Source organism: Cololabis saira, chromosome 1 (genome assembly GCF_033807715.1).
Source record: "Cololabis saira isolate AMF1-May2022 chromosome 1, fColSai1.1, whole genome shotgun sequence".
NCBI lineage: Eukaryota > Metazoa > Chordata > Actinopteri > Beloniformes > Belonidae > Cololabis > Cololabis saira.
In genome coordinates this window covers 47052082-47075677 of record NC_084587.1, presented here as the reverse complement: position 1 = coordinate 47075677, position 23596 = coordinate 47052082, and the positions used below count along the sequence as shown (strand labels likewise).

General features: G+C 45.4%; 1 protein-coding gene across 1 annotated transcript; it reads left to right on the top strand.

Moving 5' to 3' along the window:
* Window positions 1–1010: 1010 nt before the first annotated feature.
* ccdc40 (coiled-coil domain containing 40) lies at window positions 1011–22624 on the top strand. Its single transcript, XM_061718927.1, is given in 19 exon segments — window positions 1011–1072; window positions 1961–2090; window positions 3885–3968; window positions 4096–4315; window positions 5114–5271; window positions 5394–5516; window positions 6536–6657; window positions 6794–6896; window positions 6898–7081; window positions 7786–7797; window positions 8168–8349; window positions 9059–9304; window positions 9397–9610; window positions 11016–11185; window positions 11268–11359; window positions 11490–11604; window positions 14041–14229; window positions 14303–14461; window positions 22260–22624. Coding segments are annotated over 19 exon segments (2802 nt in total). The 3' UTR covers window positions 22497–22624.
* The last annotated feature ends 972 nt before the right edge of the window (window positions 22625–23596 follow it).

The following is a 23596-nucleotide window of genomic DNA, read 5'->3' as shown; positions in this document are numbered from 1 at the left end:
ACAACAAAAACAAGGCTTTGCAGCTGAAGAAACTCGCCGAACTGCAGTCCAGACCTTTCACCAACTGGAAACATTAAGCACATCGTTAGAGAAAAACTAGGACAAAAACTACACTAAATTCAGCATAATGAATGTTTTAATCCTCATCCTGCCGTGACTTCTTTAAGATGTGCTGCTGTCATCAAATCCAAAATCACTGTAGTTTGTTTCTGAATGGTCCATTTTCTCACTTTGAAGGTTTGATGTGTTTTCTATATTATATTATTAATACAGACAATACGGTTTGGAAAGCATTGCATTTTATTTTAATGTAGTATAATTCAAACAGCGTTTTTTGATACTTTATTTGACACAAATGTTGTAGCCTGGGAAGCCTATTAATAATGGAAAATCAACAGTTGGTTTAATCGTTGCCTAAACCATGTAAATTATGCACCCGCAGCAATCACCATGGTTACCGCAGCCCTCTGTGATGAGCGCTCTGCTTCCTCCTGACAGCGGAAGTTTGTGGTTGCCTAGCAACGCCGGTCTGTTCTTGCAAGCGGTACTTCAGCTTCGGTAAGTATAGTTTTCATAACGGAATTGTGTCATATTTTAACGATATTCCGATTAATGTATTCTTCACAAGCGCTCAGTTTCTCATGTAAACGGGAAATGGCATAAGTTAAATATTCTTGACCGTCAATTACAGCCACGACAACAACAAAAAAAAAAGCCGCAACGCAGCAGTGGGAAGAATTATTGTTTTTCCTTTTTGTTTCGAGGGTTTTGAGTTGTCTGCTTCAGCAACATAAATGTCAGGCCGGTAAATAATAAAAAAGACACTTGCTAATACGAGTCCAGGAGTTGTAACACGACCGGAGAAAAGCCACTAAACGGTTTGTTGGATTTTTCAGGTGAAATGGAGAACGGAGAGGAGGCGGGGCCAGGGGCGGGGCTAGAGGAGGGGCTAGAGGAGGGGCTAGAGGAGGGGCGGGGCCACCGCTCCCACCTGGAGGAGGAAGATCCTGATGATCCTGAAGATCCTGAGAAACCAGAGGACGCAGGATCTCCTGCCCTACTTCTTCCAGAGGTTTGATGTGCAGAAAGATCTGCTTTCTTTGCACATGCTGTTACTTTTTAAACGCATCTATAGACATTTATTTATGTATTTATTACGGATCCCCATTAGTCCTCACTGCAGTGAAGACTATTCTTCCTTGGGTCCAACATTGCACACATAAAACAATAAAATACAATCCTTACAATTAAAACATAACTAAATCTAAACCCAAAACGATCTGAGATGTAATGGAATTCAACCCTTAAATTGTTGAAACCAGCCAGCACCAAACAAGAAAAAATATTCCATTTTACACACTCAGAATTTCAGAATAAACCAAGAATTTCAGAATAAACCAACTAACTGACTTCCTTGCTAAGTACTGCTTTTCTTAATTTATTTTTGAATCTAGATTTATTGTTTATCATGGTTAAATGTGTTGGAAGTTTATTCCAATATGTTACTGCTCTATACATCGTAGCCTCTTTAGTGCATTGGTTCTTGGTAGAGGAAGAGGAAAGTGAACACCAGAAGCAGATCTGGTTGCAGCAATAACCATGTTGAGCATTGCTGGGTTTTAGATGTGATAACAAATTGATATGTTTACCAATATTCCAGATGTTGAATAAAAATGTTACCAGGCTACACGCCAGCCTTTGGTCAACTTTTATCCAGGACAATGCAGCATGCATCCACTCAACACTCCTAGCAGAGCAGCGGACATAGCAGATATCTGTCCAGGTTTTGCGATTTTGCACAAAATATCAGTAAAAATCAAGACTAATGCAAACAAATGTACTAATACATATAAAATGTTGTCTTTTTTTTGTTATTATCATTACCATCTTATTATACACAATCTCCAGCATTAAACTGCTCTCAAAGACCTTTCTTTTTGCTTTCTGTGATATCATTCAGGATATGTCAGCATCAGAGCCTGAGGACGCCGTCCCCCAAGCTGAGCCCGGTGACGGTGCAGCAGGTGAACATCCGTCTGCAGTCTGGCACACGCTCATCCGTCCAAACACAGCAAACTGGGAAACAGGGAGTAATACGATGCTGCAAATGCAGCACGGAAATCTGATCCGTGCAAATAACTTTATACTTATTGAGCAGGAATCCTTACTTACCAAATTACTTACTTACTTACTTACTTACTTGCTTACTTACTTACTTACTTACTTACTTACTTACTTACTTACTTACTTACTTACTTACTTACTTACTTACTTACTTACTTACTTACTTACTTACTTACTTACCAAATATGCATTTTTCTTTACAAGATATTTTCCTCAGAAGGAAATGTACCGGATCACTTTAGGTCATACTTCGCTACAAACTCTCAATTTCATTCCTACTCAACACGGCAGGCCCTCGCCCTACATCCGCCTAAATGTCTGGAATCTAGAAGCTAATTTTTGTTTAGATTTAGAGGTGTCAAAGTCTGGAATAGTTGGTACCATATTGCAAACAATTGTAGGTCCCTATCCATTTTCAAAAGTCGCTCAAGAGAACATTTAATTCAACAATGTAGTTTGTTCAGCATAATATTCATATTTTCATGATCATGTGATCATAGGTCTACAGTCATTTTTTATTTTCATTCATGTTATGCATGCAATTTTTATGATGTATTATTTATTTTTATTTTATGATGTTGTATCCTCATAACTTTATTGTTAAATGTTATTAGGTGGGGGCTCCTCATAAGCCTACTGGCTTTCTCGCTCCTCCCTGCACAGTTTCTTTTAACTGCACTTATTTGTGTGATGTTATTTTTTATTGTATGTGCAAAATAAACTAAACTAAACTAAACTAATCAGAAGGATAAGTCTGGCCAGTCTAGTCTTATATAGGGTACTTCTAAAACAGCTTTACATCATGCTTCCAAGCCATTAAAAGTGCAGTTACTGTTGAACATTAAAGAAAGATATCACCAATCATGATCCATCAGAGCTGCAAACTGGTCCAACAAAATTATGCAATGTTCTATCACAACTCTGCTTATGAAGCCAGAAACGTGGACTTTTTGAAGTCATCATTTCTGGATTTTAGTTTCTCAAATGGCCGATCTGTGTCAAAACCCCAGCATTCTAGCGTACCAAGCAGGAGTAGGTTTGATCAGTTGCTTGTAGATATGATGAAGGCGTTTAGTTGCACTAAAGCTTGGAAAGGCTGACCTTCCAGTGCGGCTCTGCTGTGTGAGTGCGCTGGGACTGGATAGGGTGGAAAACAACACTGGAAGAATAGTCTCACTTTGAAAAAAAGGCAAAAATACTCCCACAAGTCTTCCATATTTACGGAATGTAATTTGTTCAGCACAATTGTGTGCATTTTTATTTGATGATTCACCAAATAATGACTTTCAGTTTGCAATTTTTCCTCAGCACAAGGAGATGATGCTCACACGGCGCCGACGTGGACGGCTCACCTGTCGAGCCAGAGCTCTCCAGAAGACATGAACGATCAGGAGGAAGAGGAGGAAGAGGAGGAGGATGAAGAGGAGGATGAGGACGGCTTGACCATTCTTCACTTGGATCATGTCCGTAGCTAATCTTGAAATCTCTCAGTATTTCACGTTTTTACATCTTCCTGCTCCTCAGAGACCACGTGGTATTGGCTGCATTCCAGATACACAGTAATCCTTTCTAGTGTTTATTGATTTAACAGAAGACGTTGGTTGTGTCTTTTGAAAACTGTGTCCCATGTAAACTGTGTTTAGAGCGCACAAAGACCGCTGTGCCTCCTGCAGAGACACACGTTGGACGCTGGGTTTACAGATGTTACAGAGATATCCTGCACAGCAACTATCATCTCACTGATGCTTTGTCTCTCGTAGCCCCTGGTCAGAAGGTACCAGGACGGGATGACCGCCAAGTTCAGCGGACGCCTGGAGCAGCTCAACCTGGCAGTGGAGGAAAAGGTTTGCTACCGAGTCATAGCATCGTTGCTGAGTTGGGGTGACATGAGGAAATGAAATGCAGAGTGGGATGTTTTGACTTGTAGCAAATGATTTTGTGTTTTCTGATCTGAACCCCCTCCAACTACAGCGGGCAGTTACCAAGGCACATGAGCAGCATGTATTGGAAGACTTTACGCAACTGTACGAAGTTCAAAAGCAGATGGCCGCAAAGAGAAAGAAGCTGGAAGACAGTCATTGCGCTCTGGCGGAGGCCACAACCAAATACCTGCAGGTAGAAGATCAGCAGGGGGAGACGAAGAGTCGGTATTCTCTTAAAAGCAGCTGGCACACTCAAGTCAGCTCTGAAGGTGAGTCTGACTGCTGCCCTGTCTGTCCACAAAGTACTGTACAAGGGTGTCAATGGGTTTTATCAAGAGCTTTCCTGCCAAAACAACATTTGATTTAAACCCTCAGACCCTAAGAATTTAAACCCTAAGAATTTCAGAATAAACCAACTAACTAAAACTGACTTCCTTGCTAAGTACTGCTTTTCTTAATTTATTTTTGAATCCAGCTTTATTGTTTATCATGGTTAAATGTGGCGGAAGCTTATTCCAATATGTTACTGCTCTATACATCGTAGCTCTCTTTAGTGCATTGGTTCTTGGTAGAGGAAGAGGAAAGTGAACACCACAAGCAGATCTGGTTGCAGAGCCATGTTGGGTATTGCTGGGTTTTAGATGTGATAACAAATTGATAGGTTTACCAATATTCCAGATGTTGAACAAAAATGTTACCAGGCTACACGCCAGCCTTTGGTCAACTTTTATCCAGGACAATGCAGCATGCATCCATTCAACACTCCTCCTAGCAGAGCAGCAGACATAGCAGATATCTGTCCAGGTTTTGCGATTTTGCACAAAATATCAGAAAAAAATCAAGACTAATGCAAACAAATGTACTAATACATATAAAATGTTGTCTTTTTTTTGTTATTATCATTACCATCTTATTATACACAATCTCCAGCATCAAGAGCTTTCCTGCCAAAACAACATTTGATTTAAACCCTCACTGGATATAAAATGAAAATGAACCTGGTTAACACATCTAAACCAGAGGTTTGAAGTTTTAGGGTAACGTTTGCTCGTGTTCCTTTCTCCTAGTTTCCGGGCTTCAGGCGACCTTAGATAAAGTGTTGCAGCAGATCCTCTTCACACAAGGAGTCGGTGAAGATTTGAGCTCCAAAGTCAAGACAATGACCAACGTCCGCCGCAAGCAGGGATCTGAGAAGACTCAGGCTGAGCAGCAGAAACTCAAGCAGGTGTGCAGGCTGAGGTCTGGCGCGCTGGAAACAGCTCATTTCAAGTTTCTTATTGCAGTTCCCGTTAAAATGAATTGGTACCTGTTTTTTTTTTTCTTTTTTTATTCCACCTGTGTCATAAGGATTTGTATATAGAGCGCCTCACTACAGATGTGGAGAGGCTGACTCAGCAGATAGCCACGTATGAGGCCCAAGCCAGAGCGCAGGCGGAGGAGAAATGTGCAGTCAAACAGGCGCTCTATGAGGTAATTAACTAAGTTTAGTTAACTAAACTATTAACTAAAAATTAACTAAGACTTGTGGGGACGGTCTCACTGATGAAGTTGTTTAAAGTGTGAAGAACATGATTCTTTCCTCATTCAGTGAAAAGAAAGTAACATGTTTCTTTAGACGTGTTTCCGACCTCCTAACAAGCCAAGGTTTGATAATCCTGTCACCTTTGGTTCCACTTTGAGCTCCATCACCTGCTGAAAACTGGCTCTTCGAAGCAACACTACACGCTTTATTTCTCGCTAAATGATCAGTTTCACATTTATTTGAAGGAATATCCACCTCCTTTCAGGAAGTGTGCTCTCCCGTTCCTGCTGTAAGTGAACGTGCACTTCCGCCCCGCTCGCGTCTTCAGCTGCTGCTTGTCACCACGTCACACACCAACCACACAGAAACTAGCAGGCAGAGCTTTATTCCACGCCAGAGGCCTCACAGAGGCTCGAGAAAGTGATGACGGAAGAAAAGAAAGAGCTTTTGACACAGTTATCATTTTAAATAAATAAATCACACATGCCCCTTCAAGATTTCCCTCCTTTTATATCGACGTGATATCAAGTGAACCAGATTCAGATGACTTTATGACTTGTGTTGTTTTTCTGCAGCAAATCTCACACTAAAATAAAAAAACCTCTGTTGAATGCTCAGCAGAGTTTGAAGTAGAGCTGAAGCAGAACCAGGTACGGTAGTTTACAGTTTTATACTTGTACTCTTGACCTTCCGAAAGGTCAAGAGTACATTGACCATCTTCTTAGTCAAAAGATGCCTTTTGACCAACACGGATCACGGTCCCTGGCCGCCTTCAGTGCTGTCATGTAACCTGGGAAGATTCTGCATCCCAAACCTAAATGTAATGAAAAAAACTAACATAAACTGCTCTGCCGTCGCTCTTTTCTTTATTTCCTCCCAATGTCATGAAATGTACTTGTGAGCTCAGAACAGGTGAAGCCTCTACCTGCCACCCATCTCATCCCGTGTGCGTTGTTGACTGTTTCAGAGTGAGGTGGTCATAGAAACACTGTTCTTGGCGCATAAGCAGCTGCTGCAGCAGTGGAACAGCAGCCTCAAGGCCATAAGCGGGCAAGACGAGGCCCTCAGCGCCATGCAGGAGGCCAGACGGTGAGATTAGCTCTCCACCAGCGCATGTGACCTATGACCTTTTCCAGAAATGGATTAGGCAGGATATTTTTCTACATCAGTAATGTGTTAGATTAAAGTACTTCTCAGGACTTTGCGCTTTGCTTCTGTCCTCTAGTTCGGTCAGACATCAGGTGATCTTGCTGGACAGAGAGATTGAAGGACATAAGAAGTCTCTGACTTCACTGCAGCAGGAAAACGAGGCTCACACCGACCAGCTGACACGGTTTGGGAATGGAGTGTGACAGTCGCACAAAACGAGTCAGTCAGAAGCAGGCTGATCAAGAGGCTTTGGAGGCCTCCTACAGCCACTGCAGCCGCATCCTGCAACGACACAGAGCAGACGCTGGCCAAGAGCACCAAGGTGGGTCCAGGACGCAAAGACGGCTGATGATTCAGATTTTCTGTGACATTTTTTTCTTTCTTCTTGTTTTTGTTTTTTAGGGCCCGAGCACTTACAGTGCAAAGGCCCTATTGTATCTGTAGGAATTCTTTCTTTCTTTCTTTTCTTTCTTTCTTTCTTTCTTTCTTTCTTTCTTTCTTTCTTTCTTTCTTCTTCTTTCTTTCTTTCTTTCTTTCTTTCTTTCTTTCTTTCTTTCTTTCTTTCTTTCTTTCTTTCTTTCTTTCTTTCTTTCTTTCTTTCTTTCTTTCTTTCTTTTTCTGACGAAAGGAGGGCCTTTTTGCCCCCCCTAAACGTGCCCCAAAAGTCACCAAATTTTGCACGCAAGCCAGGCCTGGCGAAAAATTTGATATTTAATGGTTTTGCATTAATGGGTGTGGCCTAATGGCTCAACAGCGCCCCCTAGAAATCTTCATGCCTCAAGCCCCACAATACGGTTTGACTTACATGCACGAAAATTGGTACATCACCTGTATCATGTCGCAACTTAAAGAAAAGTCTCTTGGTGCCATGGCCGAAACCCAACAGGAAGTCGGCCATTTTGAATTAATCGTGTAATTTTGGCGCAATTTATGCCATTCCTTCGGCAGTTAATACGGGCCCGAACCGTAACGTGCACCCAGGTGTGTTATACATCAAAATGTGCGTCTAGATCCTGGGACGATGCGCATTACTTTTCTCAGTCAAAAGTGTTACCGTGGCGATGATAGACACCAGAAAGCGCGACCCCCCTTCATCTGATTGGTCCATATTTGATATGGTCCCTATTTTCCGGCATAACTTTTGAATGGTTTGATGTAAAGAGTCATGGGTGGTGTCATCTGACTCGGTTTTGACTCCTTCACCTTAATTAGTGCAAATTAGCCCCGCCCTTCATCTGATTGGTCGATATCTGATAGTTCCTACTTTCTGCCATAACTTTGAATGGTTTGATACAGAGAGTCGTGGCTGGTGTCATCCGCTAAATGTCCAGGCCTGAAGAATCTACATGCAAGTCATACAAGCGCTTCCACTGCAGCCTGAACGTGCACAAGGGTGCGAGGGCCCGTTCATCGCTGCTTGCAGCATTAATTTTTGTTTTGTTTTGTCAAGGAATTGAAGCACACCAGGCGGAACTGAAGCATCAGAGGAAGTGGCTGGAGAAGGAGAGCGGCTTGCGTCTGCAGCTGGAGGATAAGATCATGACTCACATGCAGCAGAAGCTGTCACACAGCAAGGCGGCGCAGGATTGCCAGCACCTCATGAGCAAGACGGCCAGCCTAAAGAACGCAAAGGTAACAAAAACAACTCCATCCTCGGCATGTTACTAAATGGGGACGAGTGTAAGCTTTCATTCGGGACCAAAACAACATAAATCAAAGCAGTTTTGAATTAATGTCATTCTACTTCAGTATTATGTGTGTATGGGGTAACTATTGACAAACAGGAAGGGATGTTACTTTGTATGTGTACAAAAAGTGTAAAAAAAGGACAGTTTGTCCAGGGATCTCTGGTAACTTGTCATAAGTCTATATAATGTTGCACAAATGACTGCTGATAGGCTCAAAACCAGGAAAGTTTGTGGGCCGGTTTCTAACAACTATTTTTTCATGAATAAATCTGTTCTTATCCAGTTCTGTGGAAGCAGAAGCCACGTTTTGCTTAAAAAAGCTCCACATAGTCAACTCTAATATAAAACTAATATAAAACTGGTTTCAGTTACGTTTTAGCCCCTAAGAAAAATGTAAAAGTCTGTTAATAGGCCGAGAGAACTATGAAACGTCCAGTTGCCTTCTGCTAAAGCCTTTAGCTTTCAGGCTCTGTGTGTTTAATTTTCTTTGACTGTAATTTATAGCATCACTGGTTTTTTTGGGGGTTTTTTAACCTTGAAAAGGTTTCATTCAGCGCTGCAAAGCATGAATCCGATGGTTGTTCTTGAATAAACATGGGGGAGCATATGAAGAGATCATTCATGTTTCCGTGGCTCTCATTATCCCTCCTCAGATTTGTCGGTTGGAGCAGCTGGTAAACGAATTGATGTCAGCAACACTGGAGAGCCAACAGGTGGAGGAGCAAGTGAGCATCCTGGCTCTCACCCAGGAGGCCTTGGAAGAGAAGCTCGCCAAGTGCAACAAGTCGCTGACCACGAGCGAGAGCCAGATGTCTTCAATGACCCAACTCATCAAGCAGAAATGCCAGACAATCAGCACCTACAACCAGAGGCTGGCTCACATCCAGGCCAAAACTGGGGTGAGAGAGTGGGGGAGGCATTTGAAACAACCACGATAGTCAAACGTGAAAACAGCGGGCTCCCTTCATGGTCTGTGTGTTCCTGCTCCCAGCACGAGGACCTGAGTCCCCTGGAGGTGAAGGCGGAAGAAACCATGGCTCAGGTTGAGGCGACGGAAGCAAACATCATGAGCAAGCTGCATCTCTGGCTGAAGCAGCAGGAGGTGCTGGTGACGCAGAGTCAGGAGATGGAGCACAAAAACAGGGAGATAAGCAAACTGCAGACGGAGTACATCGCGATGCAGCAGAGCAAAATCCGCTTTGAGAGTATGAACGCGCGCACACATACACACGAGAAGTAAATCAAAGTAACCCAGGAGTCAATAATGATATTGGACACTAGTCCAATAAGTTTAAAGTCTAAAAGTCTGCCTCTATCCCACAGCAGGGCGTAGTTTACAGTATAAACATGAAAGATCTGCGTGTTTGTTTGTCTGGTGCACCATAAGAAAACCAGTGAACAGAATCAAAGTTATTACAAGCTTTATTATATCATGCACAATATTTTCCAGCCGGAGGTGCACCTTTCTCAAACCACAAAGGTAGGAGAGCCACTGTGGTCATCGATCCAGCCATATTTATACTAAAAAAGGAGGGGTTCTTTATGTTACAGGTTGAACCTTATCAGTGAAAACATCTGGGGTTAAAGAATCCTAAACATGTCACACTTTCAGCCATAGCCATCAGATTGTTTCTTTACTTGATATGCTAACTCAGCAAATACCTAAGATCACTAAAACTTTGAGAAAAACAGGATGGAACCTATCAGTTTTAAACAACTGTTTCTCTTCTTTGTCTTCAACTAAAGAAGAACTCAGCTAAACAATCTAGTCCAGGGGTCGGCAACCCAAAATGTTGAAAGAGCCATATTGGACCAAAAACACAAAAAAAAACAAATATGTCTGGGGCTGCAAAAATGAAAAGTCTTGTATAAGCCTTAGAAATAAGGCAAATGGCAAAATGTTGAGAAAAAAGTCGAAATGTCGAGAAAAAAGTCAAAATTTCGAGAAAAAAGTCAAAATTTCGAGAAAAAAGTCAAAATTTCGAGAAAAAAGTCGAAATGTTGAGAAAAAAGTCGAAATGTCTAGGAAATAGTCAAAATTTCGAGAAAAAAGTCATGTCCAGAAAAAATTCGAAATGTATAGAAAAAAAATCGAAATGTCCAGAAAAAGTTGAAATGTCAAGAAAAAAGTTGAAATGTCGAGAAAAAGTCGAAATGTCGAGAAAAAAGTCAAATGTCGAGATCAACGTTGAAGCACAATCTCGAGAAAAAAGTCTAAATGTTGAGAAAAAAGTCGAAATGTAGAGAAAAAAGTCAAAATGTAGAGAAAAAAGTCGAAATGCCGAGAAAAAAGTCGAAATGTCGAGATTAAAAAGGAAAGGAAAAAGGAAGAAAAAAAGAAGAAAAAAGAAAAAAAAGGTCAAACATTTTTGAAAAGCTCCAGGAGCCACTAGGGCGGCGCTAAAGAGCCACATGCGGCTCTAGAGCCGCGGGTTGCCGACCCCTGATCTAGTCATACAAACCAGGATGTTGTCCTGCGTTGAGAGTAACCACCAGTGTAGAATCTTATAGAAAAACCCTTCAAACCTTTGAACAATTTCATAAAATCCTAACAAACATCTTTGTGTGCTCATGGTGGACCCACTCTGAGTGAGACTTGAACCCCACCAGGTCAGAATGAGCTGGAGGAACGGGAAGAGGCAGAGCTGGACAAGACGCTGACGATGCTGAACAGAGACGTGCTGAAGCTCAGCAGCTTAGTGAGTGAGAAGAAGCAGCTGAGCCTGGCTCTGGAGCAGGACCACGCCCTCATGGAGACCAAGTACCTTCAGAAGATCAAGGCACGCCGCGGTTCCACTTCAACGCTGCACTTTCCCGCACTCTAGCATCCATCATGGTTTAACATGAATGTTCTGTTTTCAGGATGACGAGTGGGAGTCCATCAACATGCAGATGAACCTTGAGAAGGTGGAGGAGGAAAAGGAGAGGCTCCTCAACGCTCTGGTGGAGTCTGAGTCAGTCGGGTTTAATTTGCACTTCTGGTCGAACGTTTGTATCTTAAGCCCACGAAACAAAGCAGGAGGCTTGTTTTTGGTTGCATGTGTCCTCTGTTGTGTCTCATGCCGTTGTGCTTGTGGCCTGCAGGCAGCAGCTCATGCTCTGGGAGAAGAAGGCCCAGATTCTAGAGGAAACCTTCTCCATCGTGGACATGGGGCAGGACGAGATCAGGCAGATGAAAAATGAAATACACCGCATGGAGGTGAACGCCACGATCACGGGGATGATAGCTACTGTGAACTGTGACCAACTGTCTGTTTTTACTGTTAAACCTAGTGCTGTCTAGTGATTAATTAATTAAGATCTTTAATTACCCGTATTTTCTGGACTATAAGCCGCACCTGCATATAAGCTGCATGCACTCTATTTAAAAATAAGATATGCAAGCCGCAGATATTTATGTTGTTAGATTAGATATTTACTACATGTACAGAAGGATTTTGAACTGTAAATGATGTACATGTATGTACGTAAATAGATCCTTTCCCTGTCTTTTAACACGGCAGCAACTTTGCTGATTAAAACAGGACAGAACCAAGAGAAAATAACCGGTATTTATTTATCTATTTATCTGTTTGAAATCTGCTTCTACCTACTTCTATCTGCTAAAGAAGAAGTAGCGTATTCTTCTTTGCATTTATTTTGTCTTAGTTTTGATTCTAATTCCGGTTAGAGCGCCCCGAGCGGTGGAAGAAAAATCCACAGCTTGTATAAGCCGCATGGTTCAAAACCTATGAAAAAAGTAGCGGCTTATAGTCCAGAAAATACAGTAATTAATCTAATTAATCTCTTTTTTAATCTCACCTAAAAATTTCTGAGAAAAGCCCTCAACTTAAGGTGTTTTTCTTGAATTCATTACATTATTGTGGAAACAATAATATAACAACAAAAAAGTGGCTTTATAAAGTAATTTATGTATGTTTAACAGAGCTGCTGAACAGATACAGTCCTAGCTGTTTACATCCACTTGGCAACAACATTGGCCAGCCTCTCTGTCGCAGACGTGCGCATGCGCGCGCTGCTCTCCTCCAGTTTGGTTGCTGTGGCAACATCGTTGCTGTAGCTGCGCTCGCGACCGGCTGCTTTGGGTTTATTTGGTAACTAAACTTGAGCTGCTTCGGTGGTGATCAAAGTCCTTTCCACAAAGAACACATTTCACTCTACCTTTATCAAAGGTCCTCTTGGGCGTTTTAGAAACGTAAACTCCCCATTCACTGGACCGACAACGTTCACATGCTCCTCCATTCTCACCTCTCTCCCCCGCTACTCCCCCTCACCGGTCCAGCTACAATGGGAGCCTAGCAACGTAACTAACCACGCCCACACACAGCAACAGCCAATCAGTGTCCACTTTAAAGGGTGACTGACCATTGTTTTTCCGCACAACTCAAGCACAAGAAGGCCACCGCACAAACACAGATTTCATAATAAAGGCAACTCGCAAACAGAAAAAGTAAAGTTAGAGATTAAAAAATAGATTAAGTGAACAAAAAACATAATGGGCTACATATGCCTGTATGAATGAATGAATGGTTATTTATTAATGTGTCATACACCTCTAAGGTACCAGCCTATAAGGGTAATATATATATAATATAAATTATATAATAATATATATATATATATATATATATATATATATATATATATATATATATATATATATATATATATATATATAAATAAAAAAGACACATATACACTACGCCAGCAAACAAACATCAGCTGCGTACAAACAAAAACACAAACACAAAATTATAAATTCCACTTATACATTACAGATCAAATTACAGATCCTTTCTCGGTTTCCATATAATTTGTCCTTTCTGTTTCCAGGCTCTCGTTATAAAGGTAGCTATAGAGAAAACCTCCTCTCTGACCAAAACCATTCCAACTTAGCATCATCCTCAGTCCAAAACAACTCAGGTTTCAAATCTTGCATTTTCTGAAATAAAAGCTGCCTGGCTTCATCATGGACAATAAAACAAAAAATGAAGTTCACCCTCAACAACATTTAAATCACAAACACTACACAATCTTTCCTCTTCAGGAACAGAGTTATACCTGTTTCTATGGCCAGAGGGAGAATCCCAGTTCGCAATTGAGCACATAATGATCTTTTTGATCTATCCAGGGGTAAAGTCGCATAAGGTTCAGGACAATAAGTACTCTTCATCAACCGGTAAGTTCTAAGTTTCGGTTTATGCCAGATGTCATTGGCCCATTTTTCTTTATACCGCATAACTGTAATTAATTGAGTGCAATTAACGCGTTAATTTGACACCCCTAGTTAAACCACTGAAGTGAACAAAACTGCAGCGGGATAAATAAAGTACCAAAACAGTATCTGACCCAGGGACTTCAGAGCATCCAGATGTCTTGCAGCAGACAAGACGTGACTCAAAGCTGTGGAGAAATGAACCTGTGATGGTTGGTGTGTGGAAGGAAACAGCTGGGGCTGCGATTAGGGTCATCGCCAGAGTGGCGTGCCGTGTGTAGACTTACCTGAATCTTGGGCTCACCCTCCTCATATTTTGAGGTATCACAAGCCATAGAATGATTTGTATCCTTTATTTGGTGACGTATGTTTTTGCATGAGTGTCTATGGGCTGAACTCGTCGAGGTTGCGTCTGTGCAGGTGCGAATCGAACAGCTGAAAAAGCAACAGGAGAGTCTGGGGAGGGAAAGCGACGCAGTCGTGGAAACCTGGGAGCACATCACCCAGCGCAAGGACGCCATGGCCCGCACGTCGCCCAAGAAGAATATAAAGGGGGAGATGAAGCGCTTCAACGAGGGCCTGCAGCACAAGATCGATAAAACATGCGATGTAGGTGACGCGGCCCGTGCATCGTTGAGAAGTGCAAACAGCCCGCTGCAATGAATCTGATGTTTGCTTTCAGCATGTGGCAGAGTGTGTGCAGGCGTGCGGAGAGCTCGGGAGGAGCCAGGACAGTCTGAGAGACGGGATTGAGCAGGAGAAGCAGTCGCTGATACAACTATCCAGCACCAAGGACAACATGGACTCGGACTTGATGGACCTCCAGGGTACCAAGGAAATAGTAAGGAGCACTGGGCCTTGACAAACATCTCCTGTGAAGATTACATTCTACCTCCTGACATCTCACATACTGTACAGTGGGGCAAAAAAGTATTTAGTCAGACACCAGTTGTGCAAGTTCTCCAACTTAAAAAGATAAGAGAGGCCTGTCATTTTCATCACAGGTATATGTCAACTAGGGATGGGCGGTATGGACTAAAAAATGTATCACGATCATTTCTGGCATTTATCCCGATAACGATAAAAATGACGATAAAAAAAATACCAATTCAACTCCATCTTTTTAACTATAAATCTATTTCGCTCTCAGATCCGCCATGTTTGTTACACAAAAACCTCATCAACGGGAATTTATCTTTCTTTCTTTATGGCTCATTTCTTTCTTTCTTTCTTCCTTTCTTTCTTTCTTTCTTTCTTTCTTTCTTTCTTTCTTTCTTTCTTTCTTTCTTTCTTTCTTTCTTTCTTTCTTTCTTTCTTTCTTTCTTTCTTTCTTTCTTTCTTTCTTTCTTTCTTTCTTTCTTTCTTTCTTTCTTTCTTTCTTTCTTTCAGGCTCATTTCTTTCCATCCTTCCTTCCTTCCTTCCTTTTTCCCTCCTGCTCTCTCCTTCCTTCTTTCCTTCCTCTTTTCTCCCTTCCTTCCTCCTTTCCTTGTTTTCTCCCTTCCTTCTCCCCTCTCCTTCCTTCTTTCCCTCCCTCCCTCCCTCCCGTACGTTGTGCGTGGATTTAACACAGAACCATAAATCAGTTTTACACAACAACGTCATCAACGGGAATTTATCGTTTTTACCGCGAGTTGACAAATTCTTATCGTGAGGAATTTTTTTGACGGTTTATTGTGAACGGTAAAATATCACCCATTCCTAATGTCAACTATGACACAGAATGAAAAAAAAAATCAGGTTCTAAATCACTTTGTCTGATTTTTAAAGAATGTATTTGCAAATTATAGTGGAAAAAGTATTTCGTCAATAACAAAAGTTAATCTCAATACTTTGTTATATACCCTTTGTTGGCAATGACAGAGGTCAAACGTGTTCTGTAAGTCTTCACAAGGTTTTCATACACAGTTGCTGGTATTGTGGCCCGTTCCTCCATGCAGATCTCCTCTAGAGCAGTGATGTTTTGGGGCTGTCGCTGGGCAACACAGACTTTCAACTCTGTTACGGCTCGCTCCTCTTCACCTTCACATCCACCCCTCCCCCCTCACTGATTGCTCCATGGCTCAGCTCAGCACACCTGATGTCCCTCACCAATCTTCACACCAGCCTGCCAATCTACAATCAACCACTGCCAGTATAAAGACCCAGTCTGCACTTCATTCCTCGCCAGAGCTTCACCTGTCTACACGTATGTTCTCTGGATTTCTACGCTGAGCTGCGGTCACCTGCGGAGCCCACACCCCACTCCAACTTCCTCATCACTGCTTTTGGCCTCTTAAATAAATACGCCCACGGGCTTCACCAAACTTACGTCTCCTCGTTGCTGTGCGCTTGGGTCACACTCACTAGCCATAACAGTAAGCTCTGGCCAAAGTGACCCAGCCAGCATGACGGATAGGACTCCGCCCTTGACCCCGCTTCAGGCCCAGGAGGCTAAATTGGCTCAACACTCTCGTCTGCTATCTGAGGCCTCTACGGTCATTGCAAACATGAAGACTGATCTCCAAGCGGTTTCAAGTGCTCAGCAGGCCCAGACCTCTTCCCAGCAGACCCAGGTCAGCCGTCTCGCCACCTCAGTCCAGGCCCTCACTGACCAGGTCGCCGCTCTCATAGCACAGACCGCTCCGTCCTCAGCTCCTCCGATTCCAGCGCCCAGGCCCAACTTAGTCCCTGAGCCAGACACGCCTCCCCCACGGGAGCCCCATCTTGTTGCTCCGGCTCTCTACGATGGGTCATTCGCTCTCTGTCGGGAGTTCATAATGCAGTGTGAGTACGTTTTTGATCTACAACCTAGCATGTATTCCACTGCCACTGCTCGCATAGCTTACATTGCTAATCTAACCACGGGGCAGGCTCGTCGGTGGGTTATGGCTAGTCGAGAGGGCTCTACACCCTATATGCAAGACTATGCAGCCTTTATTGAGGAATTTAAGACTGTTTTCGATCATGATGTCCATGGGCAGGATGCCGATTCAGCTCTTTCCGCCCTCCAGCAGGGTTCTGTCTCTGTGGCAGAGTATGCCACAGAGTTTCGCATCCTTGCAGCTCGCTGCAAATGGAACGAGGCCGCATTATTCAGTGCTTTCCGGCGGGGCTTGGCAGAGCCTGTGAAGGACGCCTTAGCCGGTAGAGAGAGGCCTAGTACCTTGAACGAGCTTATCTCCCTCTCCATTTCTCTTGATGAACGTCACCGGGAGCGCAAGCGAGAGAGGGCTCACCACAGTCGTAATGTATCCAGGCCACTCGCTCCACCTCCGGTCAGCCTTGATCGGCCTGTCCAGGTCTCCCCTTCAACTTCTTCAACTTCTGCTGCTGAAGAGGAGCCTATGCAGTTGGGACGAGCTCGCTTGACTCCTGCAGAACGTGAGCACCGGAGACTACAGGGGCTCTGCATGTATTGTGCTAGCTCCGCACACTCTGTTGACTCATGCCCAATCCTGTCTTCCAGAGCCTCCTCTGCTCGGCAGTCAAAAAGACAGGGTTCACCCGCTCGGGGGTTCCGAGTGAGCCGCTTGGTTAACCCCCAGTCCCTCTCCAGTAAGGCCAGGTTCATTGTCACTCTTGCCTGGCAGGGAGGGACGCTCACCACTCCGGCGCTGATCGACTCTGGGGCTGATGAGAGCTTTATTGACCATCGCTACGCCATGGAGGTGGGTCTCCCCATTGCACCTCTGGAGAGGTCACTCTCAGCATTCGCTTTGGATGGACACCCTATGGGGCCCGTCACCCACCGGTGCGACTCACTCACCCTCACGGTCTCTGGTAACCATGTGGAAAACATCCGCCCCTACATTATCAACTCTCCTGATATGCCATTCATCTTAGGCAGACCTTGGCTGGAGCTCCACACCCCTCACGTCTGTTGGAGCTCGGGCCGCATTCTCAGCTGGAGCATTCCCTGCCATGCCCGCTGCCTTCGGTCCGCCCAGACGCCTTCCCCGGTTAAGCGGCCCAGTCCTGTTCCTCCTGATCTCACCAAGGTTCCCGCTGAGTACCACGACTTGGCAGTGGCCTTCAGTAAGGAACGCGCCTGCACCCTTCCTCCCCACCGACCTTACGACTGTGCTATTGAGCTCCGTCCTGACGCCCAACTTCCTGTGAGTCGCCTCTACAATCTCTCTCTACCTGAGAAGGCGGCTATGGACCGTTACATAAATGACTGTCTGGCTGAGGGTCTTATTCGCCCTTCCACATCTCCGGTGGGAGCAGGGTTCTTTTTCGTCAAGAAGAAGGGTGGGGATCTGAGGCCCTGCATAGACTACCGGCAGCTCAACAACATCACAATCAAGAACAAATACCCTCTCCCCCTCATGAGCTCCAACTTCGAACCCCTCGTTGGTGCTACCATCTTCACCAAGTTGGACCTCCGGAATGCGTACCACCTTGTGCGTATCCGTGAGGGGGATGAGTGGAAGACCGCCTTCAAAACCCCCCGTGGACACTACGAATATTTGGTCATGCCCTTTGGACTCACCAACGCACCTGCAGTCTTCCAGGCTCTTATGAATGACGTGCTCAGGGACATGCTAGAGGTATTCGTGGTCCTCTACCTGGATGACATCCTTGTGTTCTCCCGGGGCCTCCAGGAACATGTCCAGCATGTCCGCATGGTCATTCAACGCCTCTTGGAAAACCGCCTTTTCATTAAGGCTGAGAAGTGTGTCTTTCACTCACCTTCTGTGGAGTTCCTAGGACTCATTGTTGAGGATGGCTGCATTCGTCCTGACCCCCGCAAGGTTCAAGCAGTCGTCGACTGGCCTCAACCCACCACCCGCAGACAGCTCCAAGGTTTCCTAGGATTTGCAAACTTCTATCGCCGTTTTATTCGGAACTACAGCCGCATAGCTGCCCCCCTTACTCAACTCACCTCTACTCAACGTCCCTACATCTGGACACCTTCTGCCGACGCCGCCTTTGCTGCCCTCAAGAAGCACTTCACCACAGCCCCAGTCCTCCTCCATCCTGACCCCTCCAGGCCTTTCATAGTGGAGGTAGACGCTTCAGAGGTAGGCATAGGGGCTGTCTTGTCCCAACGGTCAGCAGAGGACCAGAAGCTACACCCCTGTGCTTTCTTCTCCCGTCGGTTTAGTTCAGCAGAGGAGAACTACGATATCGGGAATAGAGAGCTGCTAGCCGTGGTGGCAGCCTTTGAGGAATGGCGCCACTGGCTTGAGGGCGTGGAGGAGCCCACAGTTGTCTGGTCTGATCACAAGAATCTAACCTTCATCCGGGCTGCCAAGCGCCTTAACTCTCGTCAGGCAAGATGGGCACAGTTCCTGGATAGGTTCAACTATATCCTTACCTACAGACCTGGCTCCAGTAACACTAAGGCTGATGCTTTGTCCCGACTCTACGCACCTGAGAAGTCCTCGTCCGAGCCTGAGCCCATTATCCCTGCTTCTCGTGTCATAGGGGTGGTCACGATGAACATAGAGGCAGAGGTCAAACGGGCCCAACATGCTGAACCCGGGCCGGACGGCTGTCCTCCTCGCCGCCTCTTCGTTCCCCAGTCGGTGCGGTCTCAAGTGCTGCTGTGGGGCCATACCAGCAAGTTTGCTTGCCATCCCGGATTCCAACGGACCCTCTCCTTCCTGAGCCGGCGGTTTTGGTGGCCGTCCATGAGAGCTGACGTCCGGGAGTTTGTCGCTGCCTGTGCCACCTGCTCCAGAGCCAAGGCGTCACATCAGCCACCAGCTGGACTTCTACGTCCTCTTCCTGTGCCCAGTCGTCCTTGGTCTCACATATCCTTGGACTTCGTGTCCGGGTTTCCCCCTTCCCATGGAAACACCGTCATTCTCACCGTAGTGGACCGGTTTTCCAAGGCTGTTCACCTGGTAGCACTTCCTAAGCTCCCGTCCTCGGCTGAGACGGCTGAACTCCTCACCCAGCATGTATTCCGGCTCCATGGACTTCCCAGTGACATTGTTTCTGACCGGGGGCCCCAATTCACGTCCCAGGTCTGGCGAGCCTTCTGTAGGGAGATCGGCGCCACTGTAAGCCTCTCCTCAGGGTACCACCCACAGACCAATGGCCAGGCGGAACGGACCAACCAGAGTTTGGAGTCTGCCCTTCGCTGCGTCTCTGCTCTCCATCCCACCTCCTGGAGCAAGGATCTACCCTGGGTGGAATACTCAATCAACACCCTGACCTGCTCCGCCACTGGGACGTCTCCATTTGAGGCATCACTGGGTTACCAACCCCCACTCTTCTCTCTCCAGGAGTCTGAGGCCTCTGTCCCCTCTGTCCAGGCCAACTTCCGGCGATGTCGGCGGGTGTGGAAGGAGGTTCGCGCTGCCTTGGTACGCTCCAATAAGCGCTCCTGCCGTGGGGCCAACCGTCGCCGCACTCCGGCACCGGTGTACCAGGCCGGACAACAGGTCTACCTCTCCTCTGCCGATCTACCGCTCCAGGTATCCTCCAGGAAGCTGGCTCCGCGGTATGTCGGCCCCTTCGAGATTGACCACGTCCTGAGTCCAGCGGCTGTGCGTCTCAAGCTTCCGGTCTCCATGAAGCATGTGCATCCCGTGTTTCATGTGTCCAAGGTCAAGCCTGTCTCCTCAAGCCCTCTCATGCCCTCCGCCCCAGCCCCTCCGCCTCCTCAGATGGTCGACGGTCATCCCCAGTGGACTGTTAGAGGGCTGCTGAAGGTGCGGCGGCGGGGTCGTGGGTTCCAGTACCTGGCGGATTGGGTGGGTTACGGCCCAGAAGAACGCTGCTGGATCTCCAGGAAGCTCATCATGGATCCCTCTCTCCTGCGGGACTTCTACCGGGCTAACCCCGACGCTCCCGGACGGTCGCCAGGTGGCGCCCCTCGGAGGGGGGGTCCTGTTACGGCTCGCTCCTCTTCACCTTCACATCCACCCCTCCCCCCTCACTGATTGCTCCATGGCTCAGCTCAGCACACCTGATGTCCCTCACCAATCTTCACACCAGCCTGCCAATCTACAATCAACCACTGCCAGTATAAAGACCCAGTCTGCACTTCATTCCTCGCCAGAGCTTCACCTGTCTACACGTATGTTCTCTGGATTTCTACGCTGAGCTGCGGTCACCTGCGGAGCCCACACCCCACTCCAACTTCCTCATCACTGCTTTTGGCCTCTTAAATAAATACGCCCACGGGCTTCACCAAACTTACGTCTCCTCGTTGCTGTGCGCTTGGGTCACACTCACTAGCCATAACAAACTCCCTCCAAAGATGTTCTATGGGGTTGAGATCTGGAGACTGGCTAGGCCACTCCAGGACCTTGAAATGTTTCTTACGAAGCCACTCCTTCATTGCCCGGGCGATGTGTTTGGATCATTGTCCTGCTGAAAGACCCAGCCATGTCTCATCTTCCTCTGCTGATGGAAGGAGGTTTTCACTCAAAATCTCACCATACATGGCCCCAATAATTTTTTCGCTTACACAGATCAGTCGTCCTGGTCCCTTTGCAGAAAAACATCCCCAAAGCATGATGTTTCCACCCCCGTGCTTCACAGTAGGGTTGGTGTTCTTTGGATGCAACTCAGCTTTCTTTCTCCTCCAAACACGAGAGGTTGTGTTTCCACCAAAAAGTTCTATTTTGGTTTCATCTGACCATATAACATTCTCCCAATTCTCTTCTGCATCATCAAAATGCTCTCTAGCAAACTTCAGACCTGGACATGTACTGGTTTAAGCAAGGGGACACGCCTGGCCCTGCAGGATCTGACTCCCTGATCGTAGTGTGTTACTGATGGTATCTTTGTTACTTTAGTCTTAGGTCCCCGTGTGGTTCTGGGATCTTTACTCATCGTTTCTTGTGATCATTTTTACCCCACGGGGTGAGATCTTGCGTGGAGCCCCAGATGGAGAGAGATTATCAGTGTCTTGTATGTCTTCAATTTTCTAATAATTGCTCCCACAGTTGATTTATTCACACCAAGCTGTTTACCTGTTGCAGATTCAGTCTTCCCAGCCTGGTGCAGGTCTACAATTTAGTTTCTCACATCCTTTGACAGCTCTTTGGTCTTGGCCATCGTGGAGTTTGGAGTGTGACTGTTTGAGGTTGTGGACAGGTGTCTTTTATACTGATAACCAGTTAAAACACGTGCCATTAATACAGGAAACGAGTGGAGGACAGAGGAGCCTCTTAAAGAAGAAGTTACAGGTCTGTGAAAGCCAGAAGTCTTGCTTCTTTGTAGGAGACCAAATCATTATTTAACCCAGGAATTCAGTAAAAATCCTACAATGTGGTTTCCTGGATTCTTTCCCCCATTATGTCTCTCATAGTTAAAGTGAACCTATGAGGAAAATTACAGGTATATCTCATCTTTTTTAGTGGGAGAACTTTCACAAGTGGTGGCTGACTAAATACCTTTTTGCCCCACTGTAGATAACAGACCAAAAACACAGGTGTGTTTGTCAATCATGTGGCAGATCTGATTATGTACAGTCGTCGTTGAGCAACCGTTGCACAATAGCTTTAATGAAGGAGTGGTGGCCATGTTTATTTTTAAACCTTTTTCCTGGGGCACGTCGATACGACTGGATTTACTGAGTTTCCCGTCACAGAAACCACTCCCCCAATTCAAAAATAGCAGATATAACAACCTCCGTGTCCTCTGTGAACAGAATCTGCACTCTTTCAGCATCCCTCCCCCCTTCATCTCTCTCCAGGTCTTTGCCTATTTAGTGACCCTGCAGAGTCGGAGCAAGAGGCTGCGAGCCGTGCACCAGGGCAGCTACGAGGCCTCATCCAGCAGTGAGAGGGTGCAGGCCGCCCTGCAGAGCCAGACGGAGCGGCTTCAGCGGAACAGCAGCATCCTGCAGCGCCTGTGTGAGGAGGTGCCGGAGCACAGAGACGCGCTGAGCAAGGTGCTGCAGGCCCTGGCTGCTCGCACGCAGATGCTCTGAGCCGCAGACGTCCTGGCGGGGGCAACGCTACAGACGTCACACATGAGTGAGATTAGTCAAGTTATGACCAATCCTTTATTTTAATCTTCGGTTGCTCATGTTTCAAAAGAAACACCCGACGATTACTGACACAGAAATAAAAATAACTAAATCCTTCACAGTCTTTGTCTCTTTCAGTCCAGTCCTCTTATGAGTGCATATAGGATGCATAGTTCTCTGTCACAGTCATAAATATTAACGGTGACATGACTACACCCTCGTACCCTCGTACAATCTGGCTGTGCTTCCTGTTGAGTGATGGGGAAGTTTCCCTGAAGAAGTCTTGGTGCTTCTGGGCTTCAGCTGTTGCCATGTTGGAAAAACCAGGTTTTTCTTGTTGGTTTCTTTTTTTTCTGCATTAAATTATTTTAAGTACAGAAAAAAAATGAATGTACACCGGTGTTTACACCGGTAGACGCGTAAAACTGTCTATACATGTATGAGTCCTGTATACGTTCATTTACCAAATAAGGCCAGCTGGAGCACATCTTATAGCTTGAAGTCTTTCAAGTCTTTTCAAAAAGAAAAAAAAAGGTCAAAATGAATCTGGAATTACAGAAAATTTCCTCCAACTCCTCTCTAATGTTGCTCATATTTCACAAAGGCTTCATCCTCCAAGCTCGGGCCCAAAATTGTTCATTATTAAATGTTACGTAGATGCAGGCTTTTAAGTCGCAGAGGTCTCCGAAGTTTCACTTCTTTAAAAAGTCTAAAACAATTTTTAAACTAATTTTGCATCATTTTCACATTTCTTATACAGAATGGGTTACGTAAACTGTGTGGAACATTTTCTTTCCTTCTTCTAACATACTTTATCCAAGTTAGTTCATGAATTTCCATTCACACTTAATACTTGGCCATTTTACATTTCTAAAACATACATTTTTCCTTCAGTATTGTATTCAAATTCACTTCTACGACACACTAAGCTGTTCCTGTCACTGCAGCGTGATTCCCACCCGGTGTTGCTTCAGGGAACCAAAACTGACAGCTCGTCAGGAAAGCCTGGCCTCTTACACGTGACTGATGTTGCTACTCGTCACCGTCAACTTCCAATTTTT